Raw genomic sequence first — 22,471 nt, forward strand, 5'->3', positions numbered from 1 at the left:
ATATATTCATCAATCCCAAGCCACTTCTTTGGCTCATATATGGTCACTTATGTCTCCATTTATTCTATTGTTCCAAGAAAGGATATATGAAACAATTCTGAAATAAAACTAAACTATACTAGAACTTTTAATTTGAACAATTAAAGATTTTAGAGAAAACATGTAATATAATTATTTTAATCTGAAAATCAAGGAGTTTAATTAATTGTACTACTGCACAAACTTAACCATTTTTCCTGTTTTTATAGTATCTCATCGAAATCAAAACTATTTTAGGATCAATGTTCAGGCTCCAGGCATTCGACTTATAAAAGGTACAGATTTTATTGATCTTGGAATAGACCCAAGTCATTAGGTCTATTGGAATAATAACTAAGACTGAATCCAATCTCCAGTGCATCACTAACTGGGAAAGGTATGTTTTTTTAAATATCAGTAATAAGAGATTTCCTTTGAATCGCAGTGGCAAAACAGCATTTCAGTTCAGGCAAAGAACTGTTGCTAACTGTTCTTCTTGTACCCAATCTCTGTGTGGTCAAATTGCCATGTGATATGAATAGTTCAGGGAGGTTAGTTAGGCAATTATTTTGATTACTTCCCCCAAATACAAAACATATTAAAGCTAGTTGAAATACTATTTTTAAATGCTATGGATTGAATAATTACATTTACTAGATCTAACACGGTAACTGATAAAACATTTCCTAGCTACTATGACAACTCATAGTTTGCCTTATATATTTAATATATGAAGTCTCTCATTTATGAAATCATAAAAGCAATTTAGACCTTTAATTAGAAGCCAGAATAATTTTGCTCAAAATGAGAACATACACTAGTTAAATGTCTTATATCCCCTAAAGAAGTGGATAATATAAGTAATAAAACCTCTGGCAACAAGAAATTGGTTTAATGGAATCACTGGATTTTAGCAAGATGTTTTAGTCACGTTAGAAATTGTGCTCTCTTACTGTATCACAGAGAATGGATTAATCAGGAACAGTTTATGTTTTGCACAAACAATTCAGAATCATGTAGAATTTTTCTTAAAGAGTTAAACACATCAGAATCTAAGCATTTACAATACATTATACAATATTCTTAGACAATCACAAGAATAAGCAGAACAGGTTAACTACATAAGGCTTTAAAATTAGAAACACAGTGTGTATTTGAATATTACTTTGCTTACACGTTAGGCTACATTTTAATTTTATTCAAGCAAAAATGTATTCTAGGGAAAGGCAGCTTATTTTATGATGAGTTCTCAACATTTGTTTTACTATATAGGAGTACATTAGTAAACTTTTTATAATAATTGAAACAATTCTACATTGTAAAGCATTCAAATCAAAGTGTCAACTAGTCTGTAACTTTGCATGTTTATCAATATTAAAAAATCAAATCAATTTTAGGTTTTTGTGGAAGATCCTTTTTACATGATTATTTTAAAATAGCCATATAGAAAGTTCCTTAGATTACTTGCTGATTTCATGGAAACTATTGGTTCCATATTTTGTTGAGTTTCTATGGGCCTTGTTAGTAGAGCAGTACTTTGAAAACAGCATTTTTGGCCATTAATCAGTCAGGAAAAGAAAAAAAAACATTGAGAAAAAGACAAGATAATGAAACACTTGTTTTGATTTGCTCCCTATGTAAGGCCTATAAATTCAAGTGGCTGTCTTCCTTCTTTTTTATTCCTTCAAACATAATGGCTATTTGTATTTTGTAACTGCTTCAATTACACCTGTGCAACAGAGTAAGTCACAGTACATTTTGAGATGTTTTAAAAATATCGTATATAAACTGAGATATGCTAAAGCATTTGGCAACACTTTTACAGCATCAGATTTTACATATTTAAAATTTTACTTCCTTCTATGATTTTTGTACATCTTAAAAAGACTTGCAAATTGACTTAAGTATAGAAGACTTGCACAAAATATATAAACTACATAAGTTTTGTCCCCATCATCTACTATTCCAGTTAATACTGGCGTTAAAACCTTCATTAATTATGTTTACAAATCATTTTACCTGTACATTTATGAAGGCAACTGGCCTGATTTGAAAACAAAACCATCAGGTTTTATGTTGTGGCTATCAAGAACTGGAGTTCAGCAACAAAATTCAACAAGTAACTAAACAAAGCATTTTACAAGTTCACCAGTTCCTGTGATACAAACTGTTTTAATCTTTCAAGATACTGTACGTAAAGTTCCACGTCATTATGTCCTGCCCCTTCTAGCCACAGTGGTTCCACAGGTCTTTGGCAACGCTCAAATAATGCTAGGCCATGTGAAAAGTCAATCACTTCATCTTCAGTCCCATGGATTATTAGCACTGGAGAAGTTATTTTAGATATCTTGTCAATACTACAGGAACACAGAAAAAAAAATTAACACACAGCACAAAATTGTACAGATAGCTGTTCTTAGATGTCTTACATGTGCATATGGTTAAAACTAATGTTTACTATGCTTTATTGACAGTGTGGCATTAGAGAGTTTATTTAGTGGAGATATTCAAAACCAGAACACATAAATTCATGTAGAAATTAAAATTTTGGGGGGAAAAAAAACAGGATTGGAATCCTGATTTATATCTAGCAGAATTTCACTGGTACTGAAAAAAGGTATAAGGTGAATTTTTTTTCCAATTTCCCTTTAGGCTCCCAACACCACCTCTATGTTTCAAAGAATGGGAAGACATTTTGGAGCAATACATTAATGATGCTGAAAACTTGAGGTGGATGGAAGCACTGGAGAAAGTTGCCGGCCTACCTTTCTTTCATGTAACCTAGTTCTCTCTGCAAAAAGTAAGAACCTGAGTATTCAGATTTAATGCAGCCCACAGGTTTTCTTCAATATATTTTAACTGTCTGATTTATAGTCGCATCAAAGCAAAAAAGGTCTAGTTTACCAAGATATTTCTTATTCAGTGACTTTTCTTCTGACATTTATGCAAAGAGTATATGAATGAATTAACTAATTTCTAACTCAATTTTTTTTTAAGAAGTACAGCAGCTTACTTTGGGAATGCATCAAAGCAGTATGTCTTCTTAATATCAGGAAAAGCTACTCGCATTCCTGAGGTCAGAGGAGAATGAAGAATTACAGCAGCACTTTCATAACGAGCAGCAAGATCCACAGATGGCACAGTTCCTATGCTTTGGCCATATATAATCACATTTTCAGGGCGGATTCCATATCTGAAAAGGAGTTTTTATATAATTTCAAAATGATTAAATATGCTATGAATATAGTAAATATGCAAGTGCACTTAACAGAAAACAGTAAAATTATATCTTACAGAATGTGAAAAATAAATAATGTTAGTCCTTCCATGAAGGGTTAAAACTTTCCTAAGTACAAAGCAATTACATTCAGGCAAATATTTTTAAGTGAAAAGTACCAAGAATATTATACTTTTAAGACTAAAAAATATAAAGTAATTAGTATGTTTTTTAAGTAATGCCTAAAGAAGGATCTTATAAAAATGCCATTCAACATTTGACTAACAGATATTTGTTGTTTCAGATTGCTGTTCAATGTCCATTTTGCTTTTTGAAACTTAAGAGCATGTACATCTTATTAATCCAATTATACTTTTCTAAACTTGTTTTACACACAGATAGAATCATACCTCATTCGTTCTTACAGTGTGAGAGACACCTATGATGCTCCCATCCTGCTGAATGACAACTTGCATGGTATGCCAGCTAGAATGCCAGCCAGGAAGCCAAACGAGCAATGATACAAGCAGTCCTTCAGCAGTATTTAGAATAGTGATTTCTAACCATGGCAACCTAGGTGTGTGGAGCAACTCCCAGAATTCTCATCAGTTTTCATGCTGCTTGTGGAATTCTGGGATTTGAAGTCCACAAACCTGGAAATTGTCACAGTTGAGGCACATTGATTTAGAAGATCAGCAATTCCCCACCCCCATTTTAGAACATGTGCAGAAAGAGAAAGATATAGTAAATGCACAGTTTCCAATTAAGAAATATTATGAAGTATTGTGACCAAGTAACAACTCAAAACTTTCATAGGTCCTAGAAAGCTTACAATCCTCAAATCCAATATCATGTGACTAAAAAGCATTTAAAATGGATTTACTATGTCACTGGCATCTATTGCTTTTTTTAAAAAAAAAAAAGTATACTAGGGATGTTCAAACCTTAGAGTGATTTAAATTATTATTTATCCCTACTCTACCATAAAAGCATTGACAAATTTTAAGTATTTAGGCAAGGGTCGGGTTTTCTGGTTTCAAACTAAAGGTCTCAATAAATATTGAAGGCTCAAGACTTGTGCAGAATCCTATACACAGTCAATAAAATCTAATGGCTCTTTTGCTCAATATATGCAAGTTTTTAAAGACAAATAAACAAATCCTCCTTCTCTTACATACTTCCAAATAATTAAGACATATTAGAACATGGAGAGTGAATACCTTACAGTGAAAACATATTTTAAAAAACTTAGGGATGATGAAGACAGAAATGGTGTGTTAGAAACATCAATTAGTCTCAATTAGGCTACATATAGAACTCCCTTTAAAAATGCTAAGAAATTAGTTCGTAAAGAACCATCTTGACTAACAAGAAAAAGTAATCTGCTACTCACTGGAACAAATAGTAACTGCCCTGGGTAAACAGAAGAACGTCAATAGCTCCTTCACAAATATTCTTCCTCTCCACCCACAGCAAGAATGAAAACTACAGTGCAACCGTCCACTGTGATGTTGCTGAAGCTCCATGTGTGGTTTAACCAGAAATATTCAGGTAAGTAGGACACACATTGGGTTAAAAACAATCACAGCCACTGCTTCTACCATAATCAATGAGCAGAGGATGGCACAGATGCTTTTAGGGAAGATGTAGGAGAGCAGATGAGTTAGTAAAAATCTGGGGTATATCTTTCCCCCTCATAATATAAAAAAATTAACAGATCAAAAATATAGAAGTCTTAGCCATCTGTAAGGTAGCCAGGTTTTTATTCAGAAACATTTGTGTATGTCAAAAAAAAAATCCTTAAATACATCTCCAAATACGCATATTAGAACGGCTACCTAGAACTTCCATTCTTAATGTTCAAGCCACAGAACATCCACAATAGCTCGGTTCGACAATATCATGCTAAGCCATTCTTATTTTTATCAGTTGTTGCCCTGGTGATATAGTTCACATATAACAAGCCATATAACATGGTTTACAAATCAAAATGAATTTCTGTAATACATTGCTAAAACTAAATAAACTACATGGCTTAGAATGATGTGAACTTAAACAATAATTTTTAATAAAAGAAAGCATTCAAATATAGAATCCCTACTACATTGAAACAGCTTGGTTCCAATAATTTATTTTCTGAACATATGAATTAACTTGAAGCAGTGATTCAACATAACACCTCTCACTTGATTTTCCTTGCCAATGAAAAATAAAATTAATACATTATTAACCTACAGGTAGCCCTCGACGTACAAATATCTGTTCAGCAACCATTCGAAGTTACAATGGTGCTGAAAAAAGTGACTTATGACTGGTCCTCACAGGTTACCACAGGCAGTTTCCCTACAGTCACATGATCAAAATTTGGACACTTGGCATGTATTTACAATGGTTGCAGCTTCCTGTGGTCACATGATCACTATTTGTGACCTTCCCAGCTGGCTTCCGACAAGCAAAATCAACAGGGAACTGCGTGATTCACTTAATGACTGCATGGTTCACTTAGCAACCACTGCAAAAAATGTAAGACTGGGTGTGGTCATGTGATAACTCACTTAATGACCACACCACTTAACGATGAATTTTCTGGTCCCTATTGTGACTGTAAGTCGAGGACTACCTGTATTTGATCTGAATTCCACTGTAAAGAAAGCATAATTTACCATGACTTAGTAATATGTCCCTTATCTTACATAATGGGTAAAAATGGGCAATATGAACAGATTGTTAATAGAGAAATCTCTCAAAGGGCTATAGCCATATCTGGGCAAACCAGGGCAAGTTGAATCTAATTTCCTCACATGTCTTATCTCTTGCAATTCCCCAATAGGGTTCCCCTGAGGATTGGAAAAACCTGCTGAATAGCATGGGCTTTAGAATGGGGGACCAGGAAACAAAAAAGCTGAGCACAGACAATTACAGGTATTGCATAACACGGACGCTAGCCCTCAGTCCCCATGCCACACTTGGGCCATTCAGCAGAATTCTCTGATGCTCAGATAAACTTTTTCAAGTGGGCTGGGAAGCCTCAATCAGGCCTGTTATGCACACAGTGATATAGATCCAAGACTCAGTCAAATTCACTATGAGAATTAAAAAAAAAAAAGAATTCCACTAACTTTGTAAAATAATGTAACTATTTACCTTGTTCTAAGAGCTACCCAAGCAGCATCGATGTCAGCATACAAGTTCTTCTCTGTTGGTTTTCCAGAACTCGCTCCATATCCAGAATAATCATATGAAAATATGTTGCAATTAATCCGTGAACCAAGTCCTATGTAAAAGCTGCTCATCTGACCTAAATCAACAGCATTCCCATGCGAGAAAAGTAAAGTATACTTGGCATTAGGGGAACAACGCACAAACATACAGGCAATCCTGTTACCTTTGCTGGTTCTAGTCATGAAACATTCAATAGCATCTTTTTCTCTAGAAGAATATTGCCAGTCTGCTCGATCAGAAAGATGTAGAGTCCAACAACTCCCACTTTCATCACACATGAGTGTATACGTGGGGTCTGGGGGCAAAAATGCCAGTTTGGAAGCTATTTTTCCTGGACATGGTGGACAACAGAATAGGCAGCAGAGTTCACTAAATGAAAGATTGTTCATCCTCCAATCTGAAATAAGAGAGAAATAATGTTACCTTCTAGTAGGAATCCTGTAAAGAACATTTTCAAACACTAATATACCATGAATTTTGGAAAAAAAGAGGAGTGAATCAAATACAATGTTACATATTATTTTCAGCACATTAATTTTTTACATATAATACCCATACCATACAACTAATTATTGCTTAAACAGCCATAATGTAGCCTATATTTCAAATCAAGATTTTGATTAAGAAGGAATTAGTGTTCTAAGAAAAAAAAAAGAAACTTTATTGATGGTAAACTCATTACTTTTTCTTTCTGAGAAACTTGGAACATCAAATAAAACCATTAGAAAAGTTATCCAGCTTTCCACTTAAAATAACAGCTCAGGAATATATATAGTATTATAGGTCAACAGCAGAATGTTGAATTGTTTAGACACCGCTTGTAACCAGTATAGGTAAAATCAGTATAACAGGCTCCCATTAATACAACAGTTGCCATATTCATAATCAACTGAAATTTGAGTGCATTTTTCAGGAGCTGCCAATATATTGCAAATTTTTTTACAAAACTTACAAAGGTTTTTACAAAATACAAGTATGGTCAGATATCAGGTAATAAAGCACCTCTGGTAAAAAGCACATTATCCACAGATATCACTTGAATATTCCACAAGCTGAAACACTGATCTGAAGAGGCCTTTTGACTTAGGAGAAAAAGTTGGTTATTTGCCCCAATGAGACCAATGATTTTATTTCATTTTAAATTTAACTTTTTAAATGTCTTTACATTGTTAATTCTTTAAGAAGTTCAACTCCAAAGAGGGGAAAAATGAGTTATTTCAAATTAATGCTTGGCAAAAGGATTCTAATTTGTTTACCAGTGTGGATTTAGGCATGCAGCTGCTACTAGAACAACAATTCTTCTAATGCCACTGCAAATAGTAGATCTATCTACAACACATCACAGATAAAAGGATATATACAGGTCGTCCTTGGTTAATGACCACTTGTTCAGCAACGGTTTTAAGTTATGACAGCACTGAACTAGGAGACTTACAGCTGATCCTCGAAGTTGCAGCTGTCACAGCATCCCCGTGGTCACATAATCGCAATTTGGGCACTTGGCAACTGGCACACAATTACAACAGTCACAGCATCCCGTGGTCACATGATCACCATTTGCAAACTTCACTGCCAACCTCTGACAAGCAAAGTCAATGGGTAGCTAGCAGGAAGTCACAAGTTGTGGTCACAACATCACACTTAAGAACCACATTCAAGTTGCTTAATGACCAGAACTGCCATCCTAAGTTGGCACTTAGTGATGGAGTTTCCAGTCCCAATTAACTGAGGACTACCTGTACAAAATGGAGCACCAAACTCAACAAATTTGAAAACTATTATATTCTGATGATTCCAAGATAAAAACAACAGGCCACAGTGATAAAATTTTGAAAAAGATACAAATGGCATTTTTTTGTTTTAAAATATTAAAGTTAAAAGTTAAGATACAAGTTAAAATCTTACCCATGAGCCTCATATACCTTTTCAGGCAATACCCACTCCTCATTTAGCAACTACCTCATTTGTAGTGTTAGTGACTATTTGTAAATACAACAGTAATTTTTTTAGATTTTTAAAATCACGCCTTTATTATTTTTATAAATAACTCAAGGCAGCGAACATACCTAATAGTACGTCCTCCTATTTTCCCCAAAACAACATTGTGAGGTGAGTTGGGCTGAGAGAGAGTGACTGGCCCAAAGTCACTCAGCTGGCTTTTCATGCCTAAAGTGGGACTAGAACTCATCGTCTCCTGGTTTCTAGCCTGGTACCTTAACCACTAGACCAATTTCCAACTAATGCGTGCACTTACGACCAAAGTTCATACGTCTGACAATGCACACCAGAGTGAGAGTAACCCTCATGTAGCTGTACAAGAACTTTATCTGAATAAGACAGCAGCAACCAGTGATCTTCACAGCATCTCTCTCTCCCTCTCCCTTACACATAAAGACGAAAACTTCTGTTTGGAAAACTATGCTGATCTCTTATCTTGGTAATAAATTATCCCACCAAATATTCTAGGAAAATGAGATTTATCTATTTATTAATATATACTGATCTTGCATATCCTATAGTCACAAGATGTATTTGCCCTCAATAGTTATACTGTAGTAATCTTATTTTATGGATTTATTTACCAATGAGACACATTAATTTGACATTCTGCCTTCAGAAGACTAATCAGCATCTAATTTTCCTCAAATATTATTTTAAAACTTGGATTGTATGGTATAAATCACAGCATCTTTAAGCCTAGCAGGAGGCATGAATCTGGACAATAGATTAAATTGTGGCTAAAGAAAAAAGCCTTAATCGTAATTTATATCCATAGCGTTTGCTGTTTTACTTCTCAGCCATTGCTTCATATGTTTCCAAATGTATAATAAGTTGAGTCCACTTTCTGACTTCTGAATAACCAGGCAGTACAATGGAGTGATGCCAAAATAGGCCTGCTCCAGCATCATATCTGCTTCTCCTGGCTGTTTACAGCCTGCGTGTGTACCAAGAAAAAGCAGTAGTGGAAGGGAAAGAGACCCTGACTTCTCTTATCTGATATTGGTTACCCAAAGATAACCTTCATTGACCCAACATGAGTTTTTAAACTCCTCCCCCCACCTAAGGAAGTGCTGTTTGACTAAGTACTACAAAAGTTGCTGGGATACCAGGTAAAAAAGAATATGCCAAAATCCACAAGCCAAGCCATTTTATATAATCCCAACAGCATATCACATCTATTTACTTTTTATTAGTGCATTATGTGAACATTTTAAACAAACTAAATTGTAACTTTAACTCACAGTGGTTTCAAATCATGGTTATGTCTTGCCATACTTGAACGTTAACTCCATAAAAAACTATCTCTTCTTAATATCTAATTTTCCTGAGCCTATGCAGCAATCATGAGACACAAGCAAAAGGAGCAGTCACAGACAGGAACAGTGAGGGTTGCCATACTGAATCCAACCATTTTTGTCTGCTTTATATCTGAATACTGTAACGGTTGCCTATCCCAAACACTCACAGACTCTCAAGCGGGAGCTTGGTAATATCTGGTTTATTTAAGAATAGTAAGCAAACACAAAGAAAGCTGAGAATGAGCAAAAGCGCGCCAAATACAAACTAAAAATCCTTGGTGCGAACGTGATCCCTCCCCCTTCGTTCAACTGTTTCAAATTCCCCATCCCAGGTGCTCCTAACACATTCTGCTAATCAACGGGCAAAAAGGACCTTGAACACAAACGATAACCCAAACGCATTCCATCCCAATGAAGAGAGATAGAAGCCTGGTACAAGGTCTCCCAGCAGCTCCCTCCCAACCGGAACGCGCATCAGCGCCATGGCATGCGAAACGTTACGATGTACAGTGAACATCTCAACGATGAACATGACATACCGCCCCCCTGAAATAAATACATGTAAACAATGTAATATATGTAAAATACAGGAAAACAATAGTTAAGCAGGAGGCTTCAAAAGGTACACTAAGTGAAAGCGGCGAACTAAATCAGGAGCATTGACGTGATGAGCAGGCACCCAATCAGGGTAGGAGAAGTGTTTCCACCGGATTAGGTATTGGAGGGAGTTTCGAAGCTTGCGTGAATCAACGATTTCCTTGATTTCAAAGTGTTGCTGGCCATCAATCATGATCGGAGCAGGCGGAGGAGGTTGGGGGTGCCAGTGGGTGGAGTGGTGGACCGGCTTGAGCAAGCTGCAATGGAAAACAGGGTGCAATCGTTTTAAGTTGTGAGGCAAGTCTAGCTTGACAGTAACAGGATTGATAAAAGCAACAATAGGAAATGGACCAATGAATTTAGGGGCAAGTTTCTTGGAAGGTTGAGGGGACTTTATGAATTTAGTAGAAAGATAAACCTGATCCCCGATTTTGAAGGTGTGATGCAGAGAACGGTGTTTGTCTGCGTGGAGTTTGTAGGCAGCCTGAGCATCGGCCAAAGCCTGTTGAATCACCAGCCAGGAATAAGCAAGTTAAGCAGCCCAATCGTGAGCCGAGCAGGAGGCAGAAGGGGGCTGCGGCAATTCAGTGATGGGAACAAAGTCCCGGCCGGAAACAACACGGAAAGGGGTCTGTCCAATACTTTGGTGGACAGCGTTGTTGTAAGCCACCTCAGCGAAGGGTGGCAAATCCACCCAATTGTCTTGATGGTAATTGATGTAAGCATGAAGAAATTGCTCTAGGGTTAAGAATCTCTGTACATCCGTCCATCTCCGGATGCGACGCTGTAGACAACGCCTGTTTGGTGCCAATCAATTTCAAAAAGGAGTGCCAAAATTGGGAGGTAAACTGTGTGCCGCAGTCGGTCACCAAATGGGAGGGGCAGCCATGCAAACGGCAAATGTGGAAGAAAAAGAGGCGAGCTAGCTGTGGGGCTGAAAGCACAGAAGTACATGGAATAAAATGGGCTTGTTTTGAGAAAAAATCCTTTACAACCCAAATGACAGTTTTCTTTTGACTGGGCGGGAGGTCAACGATAAAGTCCATAGAGATCTCGTCCCAAGGACGAGATGGGCTGGCCACAGGCTGAAGAAGCCCTTGCGGTTTACCCCCCTTTCGCTTGGACATGGCACACACAGGACAAGAGGCAACATAGTCCTTAACGTCCCGCCGCAACGTAGGCCACCAAAATTGACGGCGGACTAAATGCAGGGTTTTTACAAAACTGAAATGACCTGCCAACTTATCATCATGGGAGCGTTGTAACACCGAAGCTCGTAAGGTTTCAGGCACATAAAGGTTTCAGGCCCACCCATGCGAGATCATCTTTGAAAGATACTTTGTCTCTATTAGCTAGCAACCAAGTGTCAGATTTCACTGCCTGGAGAAAGTCCGTTTGCAATTGACAAAGAACCGACGCCCTTCGTTTCGGCGAAGGGGTGGGGCCCTGGGTTGGTGGAGCTTGAGTCTGGCTTCGGGTGACAGCAGCCAGGCCCAATTGTGGCACAGTGAGAACAGCCCCAACCACTTGTGTCCCTTGTTCAAAGTCCTGAGGTAACCGGGACAAAGCATCGGTGAGAAAGTTTTTCTTGCCTGGAATGAACTTTAATTGGAAGTTAAAACGACTGAAAAATTGAGCCCAGCGAATTTGTTTCGGGCTAAGGAGCTGGGGGGGGGGGTGCGGAGAGCCTCTAAATTCTTGTGGTCCGTCCAAACTTCGAACAGGCAGGTAGCACCCTCGAGGTGGCGCCAAGTCTCCAAAGCGGCTTTCACAGCAAAAGCCTCTTTTTCCCAATCATGCCACCGGCACTCAGTCTCATAAAATTTTCTGGATGGATAAGCGCAGGGTTTCAGGATGTTGTCAGAGTCTTTTTGCAACAATATAGCCCCAATAGAAAAGTCAGAAGTGTCTACTTGGACTACGAAGGGGCGTTCAGGATCTGGGTGCCTCAAAATAGGCTCTGCAGTAAAGGAAGTCTTTAATTTCTCAAAAGCAGCTTGGCAGTCTGGCGTCCAATTTAACACCACCCCAGGATTTTTTACTTTGCGTGTTTCCCCCAACCCCTTCATGCATAATAGGTCAGTGAGGGGCAAGGCAATTTCAGCGAATTCCTGGATGAACTGGCGGTAGTAATTGCTGAACCCCAGAAAACTCTGCAGCTGCCGTCGGGTACGGGGGCGTTCCCAATTTAAAATGGCCCTAATCTTTTCAGGGTCCATTTCAATACCCTTGTCAGAGACCCGATAGCCTAAGTAGTCCAGTCGGGTCTTGTGGAACTCACATTTGGACAGCTTGGCATACAGCTTGGCCTCCCTAAGTTTTCCCAACACCTGCTTAAGTAGGTGTTCATGCTCCTTCTTGTTTTCAGAGTAAATGAGATCATCCAAGTAGACCGAGACCCCTTTAAATAAGTGATCATGCAACACTTCATTAATCAATTGCATGAACACTCCTGGCTAAGCCGAATGGGAGAACTTTGTACTGGAAGGATCCCAACGGGCAATTAAAAGCGGTTTTCCACTCGTCTCCAGCTCGTATGCGGATGCGAAAGTAGGCTTCGCGAAGGTTGAGCTTAGAGAAAACCTTCCCTTTTGATAGGTGGGCCAACATGTCTTTCATTAGAGGAAGAGGATATTTGTTACATAGGGAGACCGAATTAGTCCGTACAAAGTCTGAGCGTACCATCTTTCTTTTCCCGGAAGAGCACAGGGGCACCAACTGGGGAATTTGCAGGCTCAATGAACCCCTGTGACAGACTTTTGTCAATGAAATTGCGCAATGCCTCCAGCTCTTTCTTAGTCATTGGGTAAATTTTTGGTTTGGGCAATTGCGCGTTGGGAAGCAACTCTATCGCAGAGTCTGTTTTGCGATGGGGGGGCAGTTAGTCCGCCTCCATTTCCCCAAAGATGTCCACAAAGTCTTGATAACAGTCTGGCAGCCCTTCCAACTGCGGCAAGCTGGGGCACGGCGTGGCGATTGCAGCCCTTCCCCCCCCAGTTAAGGGTCTCCCCACTGTAGGAGCTTGGTAAAACCCATCTCCAAACGTGATGGTCCGGTGCTCCCAATTTATATATGGGCTTCGCCAAGTTAACCAGGGAATTCCTAGAATCACCATGGGATCGCCCACAGGCACAATGATAAATTTTAAAGCCTCTTTATGGCTGCCTGTTTGCATCGCTATGTTTCCAGTGAAATGAGTTGCTGGACCCCCCCTGCCGTTGACCCGTCAAGCTGGGTGAAGATCAAGGGCTGCTGGAGAGGAAAACTAGGCAAGTCTAATGCAGCAACTATATCAGGGTGGATGAGGCACCTTGAACACCCAGAGTCAACCAGAGCCCAAACTTCCGTGGTTCTAGTGCGGGAGCCCAACTTCACTTTCACTGCTAGAGTGGGGCAATCAGCACTCACCATAGCGTCCTCGTGCCCATCCACCTGCCCCAGGGCGCAGTTCAGGGCAGGTGGCTGGTGTTTCCCGCCGGTTCCTTGGCAGCATCCTCGACCTCTGCGAAGAGGTACATGTCTTCTTTGACGTTGGTAGCCCCCTTGGCCACGGTTAATCGTCGTGATGCCGGGGGTGACTTGGCCGGGACTTTCGTCGCTCGATCTCCGGTCTTGAGTTTCGGGCACTCTGCGGCTCGGTGGCCTCCCTTCCCACATCAGAGACACTGTCCTCGCACATAGCGGCGATCCCTCTCCTCGTCTCCTGCTCGGTAGCCTGGTGAGGCAGTCGTCGCTCCGCTCCGGGATCCCCGCACCAGGGTTGGTGTTTTCTTGGTTTGCCGGGTCTGCATGTAGGTGCGCTGGCATGTTCAGCCTTACCGGCCAAACAGATCCACTCGTACAGCAACTCCGGGTCGTCTCTGCCTAGCACCCATCTGAGGACGTCTCGGTTAAGCCCTTCTTTAAATCGCTCTATGAGTGTTGACTGGGACCAGTCAGGAACCTTGCCCACCAAAGCTTTAAATTCCATGGCATAGTCGGCCACCGACCTATGCCCCTGGGTAAGATCCTTGAGTGCTTCCTTAGCCCTTGCTTTGGCCAGGGGGTCCTCAAAATACAGCTTTAAGGTGAACATGAAGTCCTCAAACGACCCGAGTTCAGGAGCGTCAGCCTCCGTTAGTTGGACATACCAGTCCGCTGCTCTGCCTTTCAGCTTAGGGGCAATGGCCGATATCTTAGCCTCTTCTGAAGTGAAGTACAACCCGAATTGTTTCATGTAGGTCTTCGCGCTGGTTAGGAAAAAGGATAGTTTGGTGGGGTCCCCATCAAATTTTACAGCAAAGTCTTTCACCACCTTTCCTGTTGGAGGGGAATCAACTGCGGGCTGAGCGGCAGGGGCCCAGGTCACCCCAGAGGACCCTCTTCGGGGCGAAGCTCCATCTTGGTGTCGCCTCCTGCCCCGGGTTATCGGTGGTCCATTGGGAGGAATGGGAGAGGGTTGTGCGGAGCAAGGACTCTCATCGTGGCTTCCCTGGTCACCCATCGCAATAGATAGGGTTTTCAACAGATCCTCCACCGAATCCATCCTCGCCTCTAGCCTTCTCATCCTTTCAGGGGTCACCATTTCCTCCCTCTGTCGAACGTCAGGCCGTCCCTCTGATGCCACTTTGGTCGATTCCACCTCTGGGGTTAGCGGGAACCGGTACTTCCAGGAAGCACTGGACGTCTCTGCCTTGGGTTCCCCCTCATTGCTAGATCCCCCCAGCTCAGGACTTGAACTGGAGCCCCTCGCGTAGAATGAAATGTCGGAAGAGGGCTCTGCGGTACTGGGTCAGCTTGCGGTTCCAGCACCCCGGACGTTGGTTTCAGTTCTGCCATCGTTAACTACTTTCCTCACAAGAATTGCACTTGGCATGAGTTAACGGGTATCACAAAAATGATTCTCAGCTTTATGTAACGGCTGCCTATCCCAAACACTCACAGACTCTCAAACGGAGATGAGCACCACCCCCTAGAGTCGGACACGACTGGACTTTACGTCAAGGGAAACCTTTACCTTTACCTTTTACAAAGAAAGCTGAGAATGAGCAAAAGCGTGCCAAATACAAACTAAAAACCCTCGGTACGAATGTGATCCCTCCCCCTTCATTCAACTGTTTCGAATTCCCCATCCCAGGTGCTCCTAACACGTTCTGCTAATCAACAGGCAAAAAGGACCTTGAACACAAACGATAACCCAAACACATTCCATCCCAATGAATAGAGATAGAAGCCTGGTACAAGATCTCCCAGCAGCTCCCTCCCAACCGGAACGTGCGTCAGTACCATGGCATGCGAAACGTTACGATGTACAGTGAACATCGCAACGATGAACATGACAAATACTGACTACCTTTAGTTTTCAAAATGTCTGGCCCCACACATACCATTAGGCACCAGAGTATGATCCTTTTTTGGTTTTGTTTGGCATTTAATTGGCTTTAGTTTGATTTTGTTTCAACTGTGGGCTTGTAACTTCTGTTGCATTTTTATTGTTGTTGTAGTAAGTTTTAAAAACTTTATTTACTAATAGCATTGGTATCTTAAAAAACATCACTGCATTGGACACCCTATCCTAACCAGAACACATTACTGTACCTAGAATGCCATGATCTTCCTTAATAACAACGGTGTCATGTTCATCGTTCCAATGGTTTGAATACATCGTAACGTTTCACATGTCACTCTCCTGTTCCGTGTCTGTCATTTGCGGGGAGGGGAATTTCAGCCGTGCCAGGCTGTAATCTCCTTGCTGTTCTGCAGGAATGTATGTTTGGGTTATGACATGTCTTCAAGGTTACTTTCCCAGGCCGATGTGTGACGGTTGCCAACACCTGGGAGGGGGTGGTTGCTATGGTGGGGCGAGGGGCGGGATTGGGTTTGAAGCGAGGGTATTTAGTTTGTATTTGGCGCGCTTTTGCTCATTCTCAGCTTTCTCTGTATTTGCATACTATTCCTTTAATAAATCAGTTATCTTTAAGCCCGAGCTTGTGAGACTGAGTATTTGGGTTTAGGCAATCGTTACATAAAGCTGAGAATCATAATGAAATTTTCCGCTAGCCCCCATCCAAGCCTTTGGTGAAGGGGAGAGCTAGCGATGACTTTAACAATGGATGGACGAATCGGGGCGCAACAGCGCTCCAGCGGGGACGGCATGGCGGAAGCTCGGTCGGGGCTAGCTCATGCCACCTGGAGACCCCAATACCCCACATTTCCGGAGGTGGAATTCGCTGATCGGCGGGTCAGGCCGCAACGGGCAGAGTCGCGGGGGAGCGACCTCAGCGCGGTGGCCGGTAGCGATGTTCCGGAGTCGGGGATGGGTTTGGAGGTGGAGAGCGGCGCCCCGGTGTGGTCCCCGGAGTGGCTGGCATCCTTGATGGCCCAGGCTGGGACGCGGCGTGGCTGCATGGTTCCGGCGAAGGAGGGCGGCACATCGGCATTTTCGTTGGAGTGGTGGGTGTTCCTGCTGACCGAAGCCGAGCTGCGGTGCGAGCGCTCGGAGGCGCAGCGGGACTGGATGAGGAACTTCCTGTGGCTGGAGATGGCGCTGCTCCACGGGATGCAAGCGCGGCAGGAGAGAGCCATCGTTCCTGCCTGTGTCAGCGCCAAGAAGGGTGCGGCCTCGAGGGGCCTGGGCTGCGTGGAGAGCGGCGGCGGTCGGGCGGGATGCAGCGGAGAGGCCGAGGTGAGACAGCCCGCCTTGGGGCCTGAGGAAGAAGGCGACGCATTCATCGCACTGAGGGCGGAGGAGGTGGACCCACCGAGCGAGGCTGGCGATCAGCGAGAAATCCTGGATTTCGGGCGAGATAGGGGTGGGTTTCAGGGCTTTGTTTGCTGGAAGCATGTCCCTCCGGACTGAGTGGAGGGGCGGGGCTCTGTGGTTTGCTTTAGCATTCTCATGCTGTTTAGCCTTTTGCATTTATATGCTGTTTAACCACTGTAACCTGTTCCTTGCGTTTTGTCATGATCGCAATGTTCAATGCTAATATCTGCATCGTGAAAATTTTCATGCCAATGCTTAGATCTTGTGTAGAGATGAATGGGAGCGTTTCACATGTGGATTCTTTGATGCGTGTCTTCCTATGTATAGGTGCTGATGCGTGTCCCACACTGTAAAATCACTTAGCCCGTCTTTATTCTGCCTAGCCGCATGAACTTGCTGCTTAGTTTAGTTTCTTTAAGGGGGGCGATATGTCATGTTCATCGTTCCAATGGTTTGAATACATCGTAACGTTTCACATGTCACTCTCCTGTTCCGTGTCTGTCATTTGCGGGGAGGGGAATTTCAGCCGTGCCAGGCTGTAATCTCCTTGCTGTTCTGCAGGAATGTATGTTTGGGTTATGACATGTCTTCAAGGTTACTTTCCCAGGCCGATGTGTGACGGTTGCCAACACCTGGGAGGGGGTGGTTGCTATGGTGGGGCGAGGGGCGGGATTGGGTTTGAAGCGAGGGTATTTAGTTTGTATTTGGCGCGCTTTTGCTCATTCTCAGCTTTCTCTGTATTTGCATACTATTCCTTTAATAAATCAGTTATCTTTAAGCCCGAGCTTGTGAGACTGAGTATTTGGGTTTAGGCAATCGTTACAAACGGTTTTGATTAGGCAATTTTTTAAAGTGATGAATGTTTATTTCCCCTCCTTGAAAAACAAGAGCAGTAGGAATTAAAACTTTAGATAGCTGAAGTGTCTGTGATTCCTGTGTCTGGTTTCTTTTAAGAGGTAATTTAGATGGATTTTATAAGAAATCTACATATACTTTCTCAGGAGTCTAAGAACATTTTATTACACTACTAGCAATGGTACTACACAATAGCAAATGCCACACACAATGCATCATAAGACTCCAAAACAAGTTTATGGACAAAGCAGAACTTTATGTAGAAACATGAACTTTCATTTTTTTCCAACAGGAATTCATTTAGTTTTAGATATATAGATTTTAGTTAAGAAAATTCAAGTCATGCTTTTACTGAAAGCTGGTACAAGTGGTACTTTCTAAATGGACACTATATTCTATAACTATTTGGAATGATAAAGCCCATGGAAGTTACTGCTTGGCACAGTTGTATTTATCAATTCTTGCTCTACTAGATTACCAGAGTAACTTAGATATTAAATCTGTTTTCCCTTATTGAACTATTTACAAATTTAACACATGTGCAATAAGCTGCATTAAATATGAGCTGGTGTAACACCTCTGCATAACGAGCAATCTGATAGCAGCACCCACGATGCTAACACTACCTCCTTTAGAAGTGTGACTAAGAAGATATATGAAAGCAAGCTGTACTTCTCTGTGGCACATTTTTATTATGCAATTAGCTCAGCAATATACAGGCTTAAAAATAAAAGCCCAATATTTGCAATATAAAATTCAGAGACATTTCTACATTACAGTTTAATTCAAGTAAAAATAGACTATTTCATTAAATAAATCATATTTTCTCAGAGCAACATCCATTTATAAGAGTGACTTCCATTAGAATATTTGATAGAACCAGAGCAAATAGTAAATGGAAGGATTATAGATCAATCTTGCAACCCAATGCATTCAGTTTATATTTACTCAAAACATATTATTTTTAGCTCAACAGGGTCAGCTACAATGTGTGCTCAAGAAAATAGATGCAGATGGATTTTTTGTTATTCTTTTTAGGCGCAAAATGAGAACTCATTCTAGATTTTTTAGCCTTCAAACCAACAGTGCTTGAAATAATCCTCTGCTGTAATCCCAGCCACAATAGTGAAAGACTAGTTGTTGCTTTAAAATAAGATGCTTGTGAAGTTTGCTTAAATTTTATTCCTCAGCACCTAAATAGACCTGTGTCATGAATCAAAGAGAATGGGAAGTGAATATGCACAAAGGCTCTGACCCTACTGTGGCATATCATGCCCTGGCAACTCAAAACTTTTCCCTTGGTCATATGATATGGCTTCAGCCAAGTCATCACTAAGGCTATCAATATAACAGTGGTACAAAATCAAGATGTATCCCTATGATTGGCACTAACATCTCACCAAGTTTTCAACAAGATACAGGAAAGACACACTATTTTATTTGCAGAGAATGAGGGGGTATAGTGGCACAATTCCATTTTAACAGTATTCTGAAATAGAAGCAGTATATATCTTTACCTTTAGGTGCAGCAGCTCCACTATTCCTCACTGCAATGTCCATTGCAATAATGAAGGATGCCGAGTTGCACTTTTGTTGCTTATTTGCCAGTTTGCCTATCTTTATCACTTTTTCATACTCCCACTCCAAAGTAAGAATGTCTGTCCAGAGGCCAAGCTCCAGTTATCTCATGCTATAATACTTACTAATCATACCACCTTATATATGGCTATTTCTGCCCTGCTATCTTCCCATATAGGAAGAAACAGGATGCATTTTTCCCATTTGTTAATTTTGAAAATGAAGAAAGTAGTAGTACCAGGAATGGTAAAACTGGCTCTTCTGTCCTGGTAGTATCATTTAAATTCAGAAATATACTATTTAGCTGTCAAACATACTTTTAATTAAACTATACAATGAGTACATCACATTTAATGAAAGCTTCCATATACTGAGCATTATTAGACTTATGTCTGCCAAATTGGAAAGACTCAAGGTCAAGACAAGACACAACATTAAAACCTCAGTGAAAACAATCAGAATGCAAAAGGTATTAAATGATGCTATTGGGAAGTACATAAAAAAAGTTTCAGCCCACTCAGCATGATCACAAACACTTCATCCCGTGGCCTTACTAAAGTGAAGCCAGGATTGGGCCAAATGGACCTCTGGTGGAATATGGAGGAGGAACAGCAACAGAGAACGCACGCATCTGGATTCCACAAGATGTCATTGTTTAACTGAGGGGACCTGAACCATGCCCGCTTGGTCAGATCTTATAGGACAGGGTGGGGCATTTGGAGAAGAGCAAGCCCACAGATAGCCAGGCCCAGTCATATAAGACTTTGTAAATGATAACCAACACCTTGATCTGCACACGTCTTTCTTAGTTTCATGAGACTTCCTTGAAGCTTAACTAAGTTTAGTCAGTACCAAATATTTTTCTTCTGAAAATCTTATTTGTGGAAAAGAAATATTTTGATACTGAATTTTCCTTTTTTTCCACAAATATCCTTCTACAAAAGAATAATGTACCAGAAACCTGTCATCCTGAAAGTCCTTTAATAAATAATAAAGCATAGCTTAATTGAATAGTTTGCACTATTTCCTCTTAGCCAGGCTTCTTTAGAATTCAATGAACAAGTCATCAATATGGAATGTTAGGGTCATGGCATACAGATTGCCAAGAATATGAGTTCAGAACAAATGGAGGTAATCTGTGAATCTGTTCCAAATTTGGAGTTGATAAATAATTTACAAATCTTTTAGCAAGGATAGTTTTGGACACACTATGCAATATATTTCAACAGATGCATATTTGTATGATTATTTGCTATCAATGAACACATGGAATAAACTATCACAAGAAATAATAAACTAGACTACATGATTACTCTTATACTGACAAAACATTAATCTAAATAAATACCTGATTTGCTTGAAATAAGTTTTTAAACAATAGTCCCCCTAATAGAATTCAAAGTTACAGTAGAATATAACTCCTACGTTCAACCACATTGATTTAATATTTACACATATAAAAGAAACACATAACACTGTTAAAAACTGAAACACAACCTACCCATTCATAACAACAGAAACCCCATTTTGTAGGTATGTTAGTCGTTCCAAACTGGTCTCTCTTTACACCCTCAAAAGGCTACAGGTTAGGAAATCTTTAGGATCTCAACAAGAATCAGAAACCAACTTGTTTATACTAGTTTTAGCTGATAAGCAACAAACAAGAGAAGTCTTTAAAAGAACACAGTACAATATAATCCTTCAAAGGAATTCTCATCCAAAGACTTATTTAGATCTTCTGAAGATCCAAACAGGATCGCAGGAGTCGGGGTGAGACTAGTGGGAAGAAAAGCTTTGTTCAGAAATAAAGCCAGCACTACTTGGCACTTTTCTATCCCTTAGAACAGTACGCCTTTCATCCTCCCTCTCCCCGAAGGCTGCCTCGCATACAAAAGAAGTAGGAACACACTGTAGGTCATTCTCTCTACAAAAACATACAGCTTTCGCCCCTCCAGAGCATATATTCACCTCAGCGCTGGTCTTTATTTCTCGGCCTCCTGAACGGCAAGACAAGCCCACCCAGTTATCTATTTCGGCTCACTGCTCACACCAGGACAAGGCTCTTCTTACGGTACCCCCGAAACTTCGCGGGCAGCCAGAAGGCAAAATTAAAGACCACCGTCTTGGCGTCACAGTGGAAAGCCGGTGTGTTGCTGATAAGAGAAGACGGGGGGCTCAGTGAAGGGGGGAGATGGAGGGGAATTGTGCGCGCATACAGAGGAGGGCGCCAGCCAGTCCACGCGGGACAGATTTCTGGGGCCGAGCAGAGCGGGTCCCGTTCCCAGTAGTCTCCCGGCGTTCTCGCCCTCTCTCCACAACGCCCATGGAACCGCAGGCGGCCTTAGCTCCACCTCAGATAAGCAGACCCCCCTCCCCTTTACTTCGGCCAGTCATTGCTGGCGAGGCCGGAGACCACCATCTCCAGCAGCCCGCCCCTCTCCCAGGCCGAGGCGACAAAGAGTGCGCTCACCTCCGAACTCGCGCTCCGCAGAGCGCACGGTCACGTCCAACTCCCGGGCAGGGTGGCGGCGGCGCGCTTCGGCGCTCGCTCCCGGCTCGCACACAGGGCTCGGCCCGTTCCTGCCAAGGCTCTTGGAGCGTCGCCGTTCGAAAGCTGAAGGCTTCAGTTAAGCTGAGCAACCGTCGAGGCTCCAGCGCCGGGCGACGGCCTAAAGCGCCGGCTCGAGTCCCTCCCTTCCTCCCGTCAGCGGCGGCCGACCCCGAAAAAAGCAACAGCAGAGCGCGGCAGAAGCGCCAGTGCGCGTTCCGTGTAAAAATCCAATGCGCTCCCCGGGAGACTAAAACCGATCAGGCGACGGTGAGAAGCTGAGCTATAGACGCCCGCCGAGGGAGGCGAGGGGCGGGACTTAAGCCTCCCTGACCGGCAGACCTCGGGAGCCGACCAATAAAACTGCACCCCTCTGCTGCGTGCGGTTGTCAGGT

General features: G+C 41.7%; 1 protein-coding gene and 1 long non-coding RNA gene across 2 annotated transcripts in view; one reads left to right on the forward strand and one right to left on the reverse strand.

Annotated features, from left to right (window-relative positions):
• Positions 1 to 22,471, forward strand: part of LOC134491405 (uncharacterized) — a 771,213-nt gene that overhangs the window by 401,938 nt on the left and 346,804 nt on the right. The gene's annotated exons all lie outside the window — the stretch shown is intronic.
• On the reverse strand, positions 890 to 22,077 carry ABHD17B (abhydrolase domain containing 17B, depalmitoylase). Its single transcript, XM_063295126.1, has 4 exons — positions 21,999 to 22,077; positions 6,380 to 6,854; positions 3,032 to 3,211; positions 890 to 2,375 (listed from the first exon to the last, which is right to left on the reverse strand). Exons 2-4 carry the CDS (start codon positions 6,844 to 6,846, stop codon positions 2,156 to 2,158), a joined length of 867 nt encoding a protein of 288 aa, XP_063151196.1. The 5' UTR covers positions 6,847 to 6,854; positions 21,999 to 22,077; the 3' UTR covers positions 890 to 2,155.

The sequence above is a fragment of the Candoia aspera genome, chromosome 2 (assembly GCF_035149785.1).
Source record: "Candoia aspera isolate rCanAsp1 chromosome 2, rCanAsp1.hap2, whole genome shotgun sequence".
Classification (NCBI taxonomy): domain Eukaryota; kingdom Metazoa; phylum Chordata; class Lepidosauria; order Squamata; family Boidae; genus Candoia; species Candoia aspera.

What these genes read in the sequence shown, in the direction of transcription:
- ABHD17B (XM_063295126.1), bottom strand. Translation starts at nt 6,846, where the DNA reads ATGAACAATCTTTCATTTAGTGAACTCTGCTGCCTATTCTGTTGTCCA. An exon ending in TGGGTAGCTCTTAGAACAAG is followed by an intron (nt 3,212 to 6,379) that starts GTAAATAGTTAC and finishes ACTCCTTTTCAG; the next exon opens with ATATGGAATCCGCCCTGAAA. An exon ending in TGCTTTGATGCATTCCCAAA is followed by an intron (nt 2,376 to 3,031) that starts GTAAGCTGCTGT and finishes GTGTTCCTGTAG; the next exon opens with TATTGACAAGATATCTAAAA.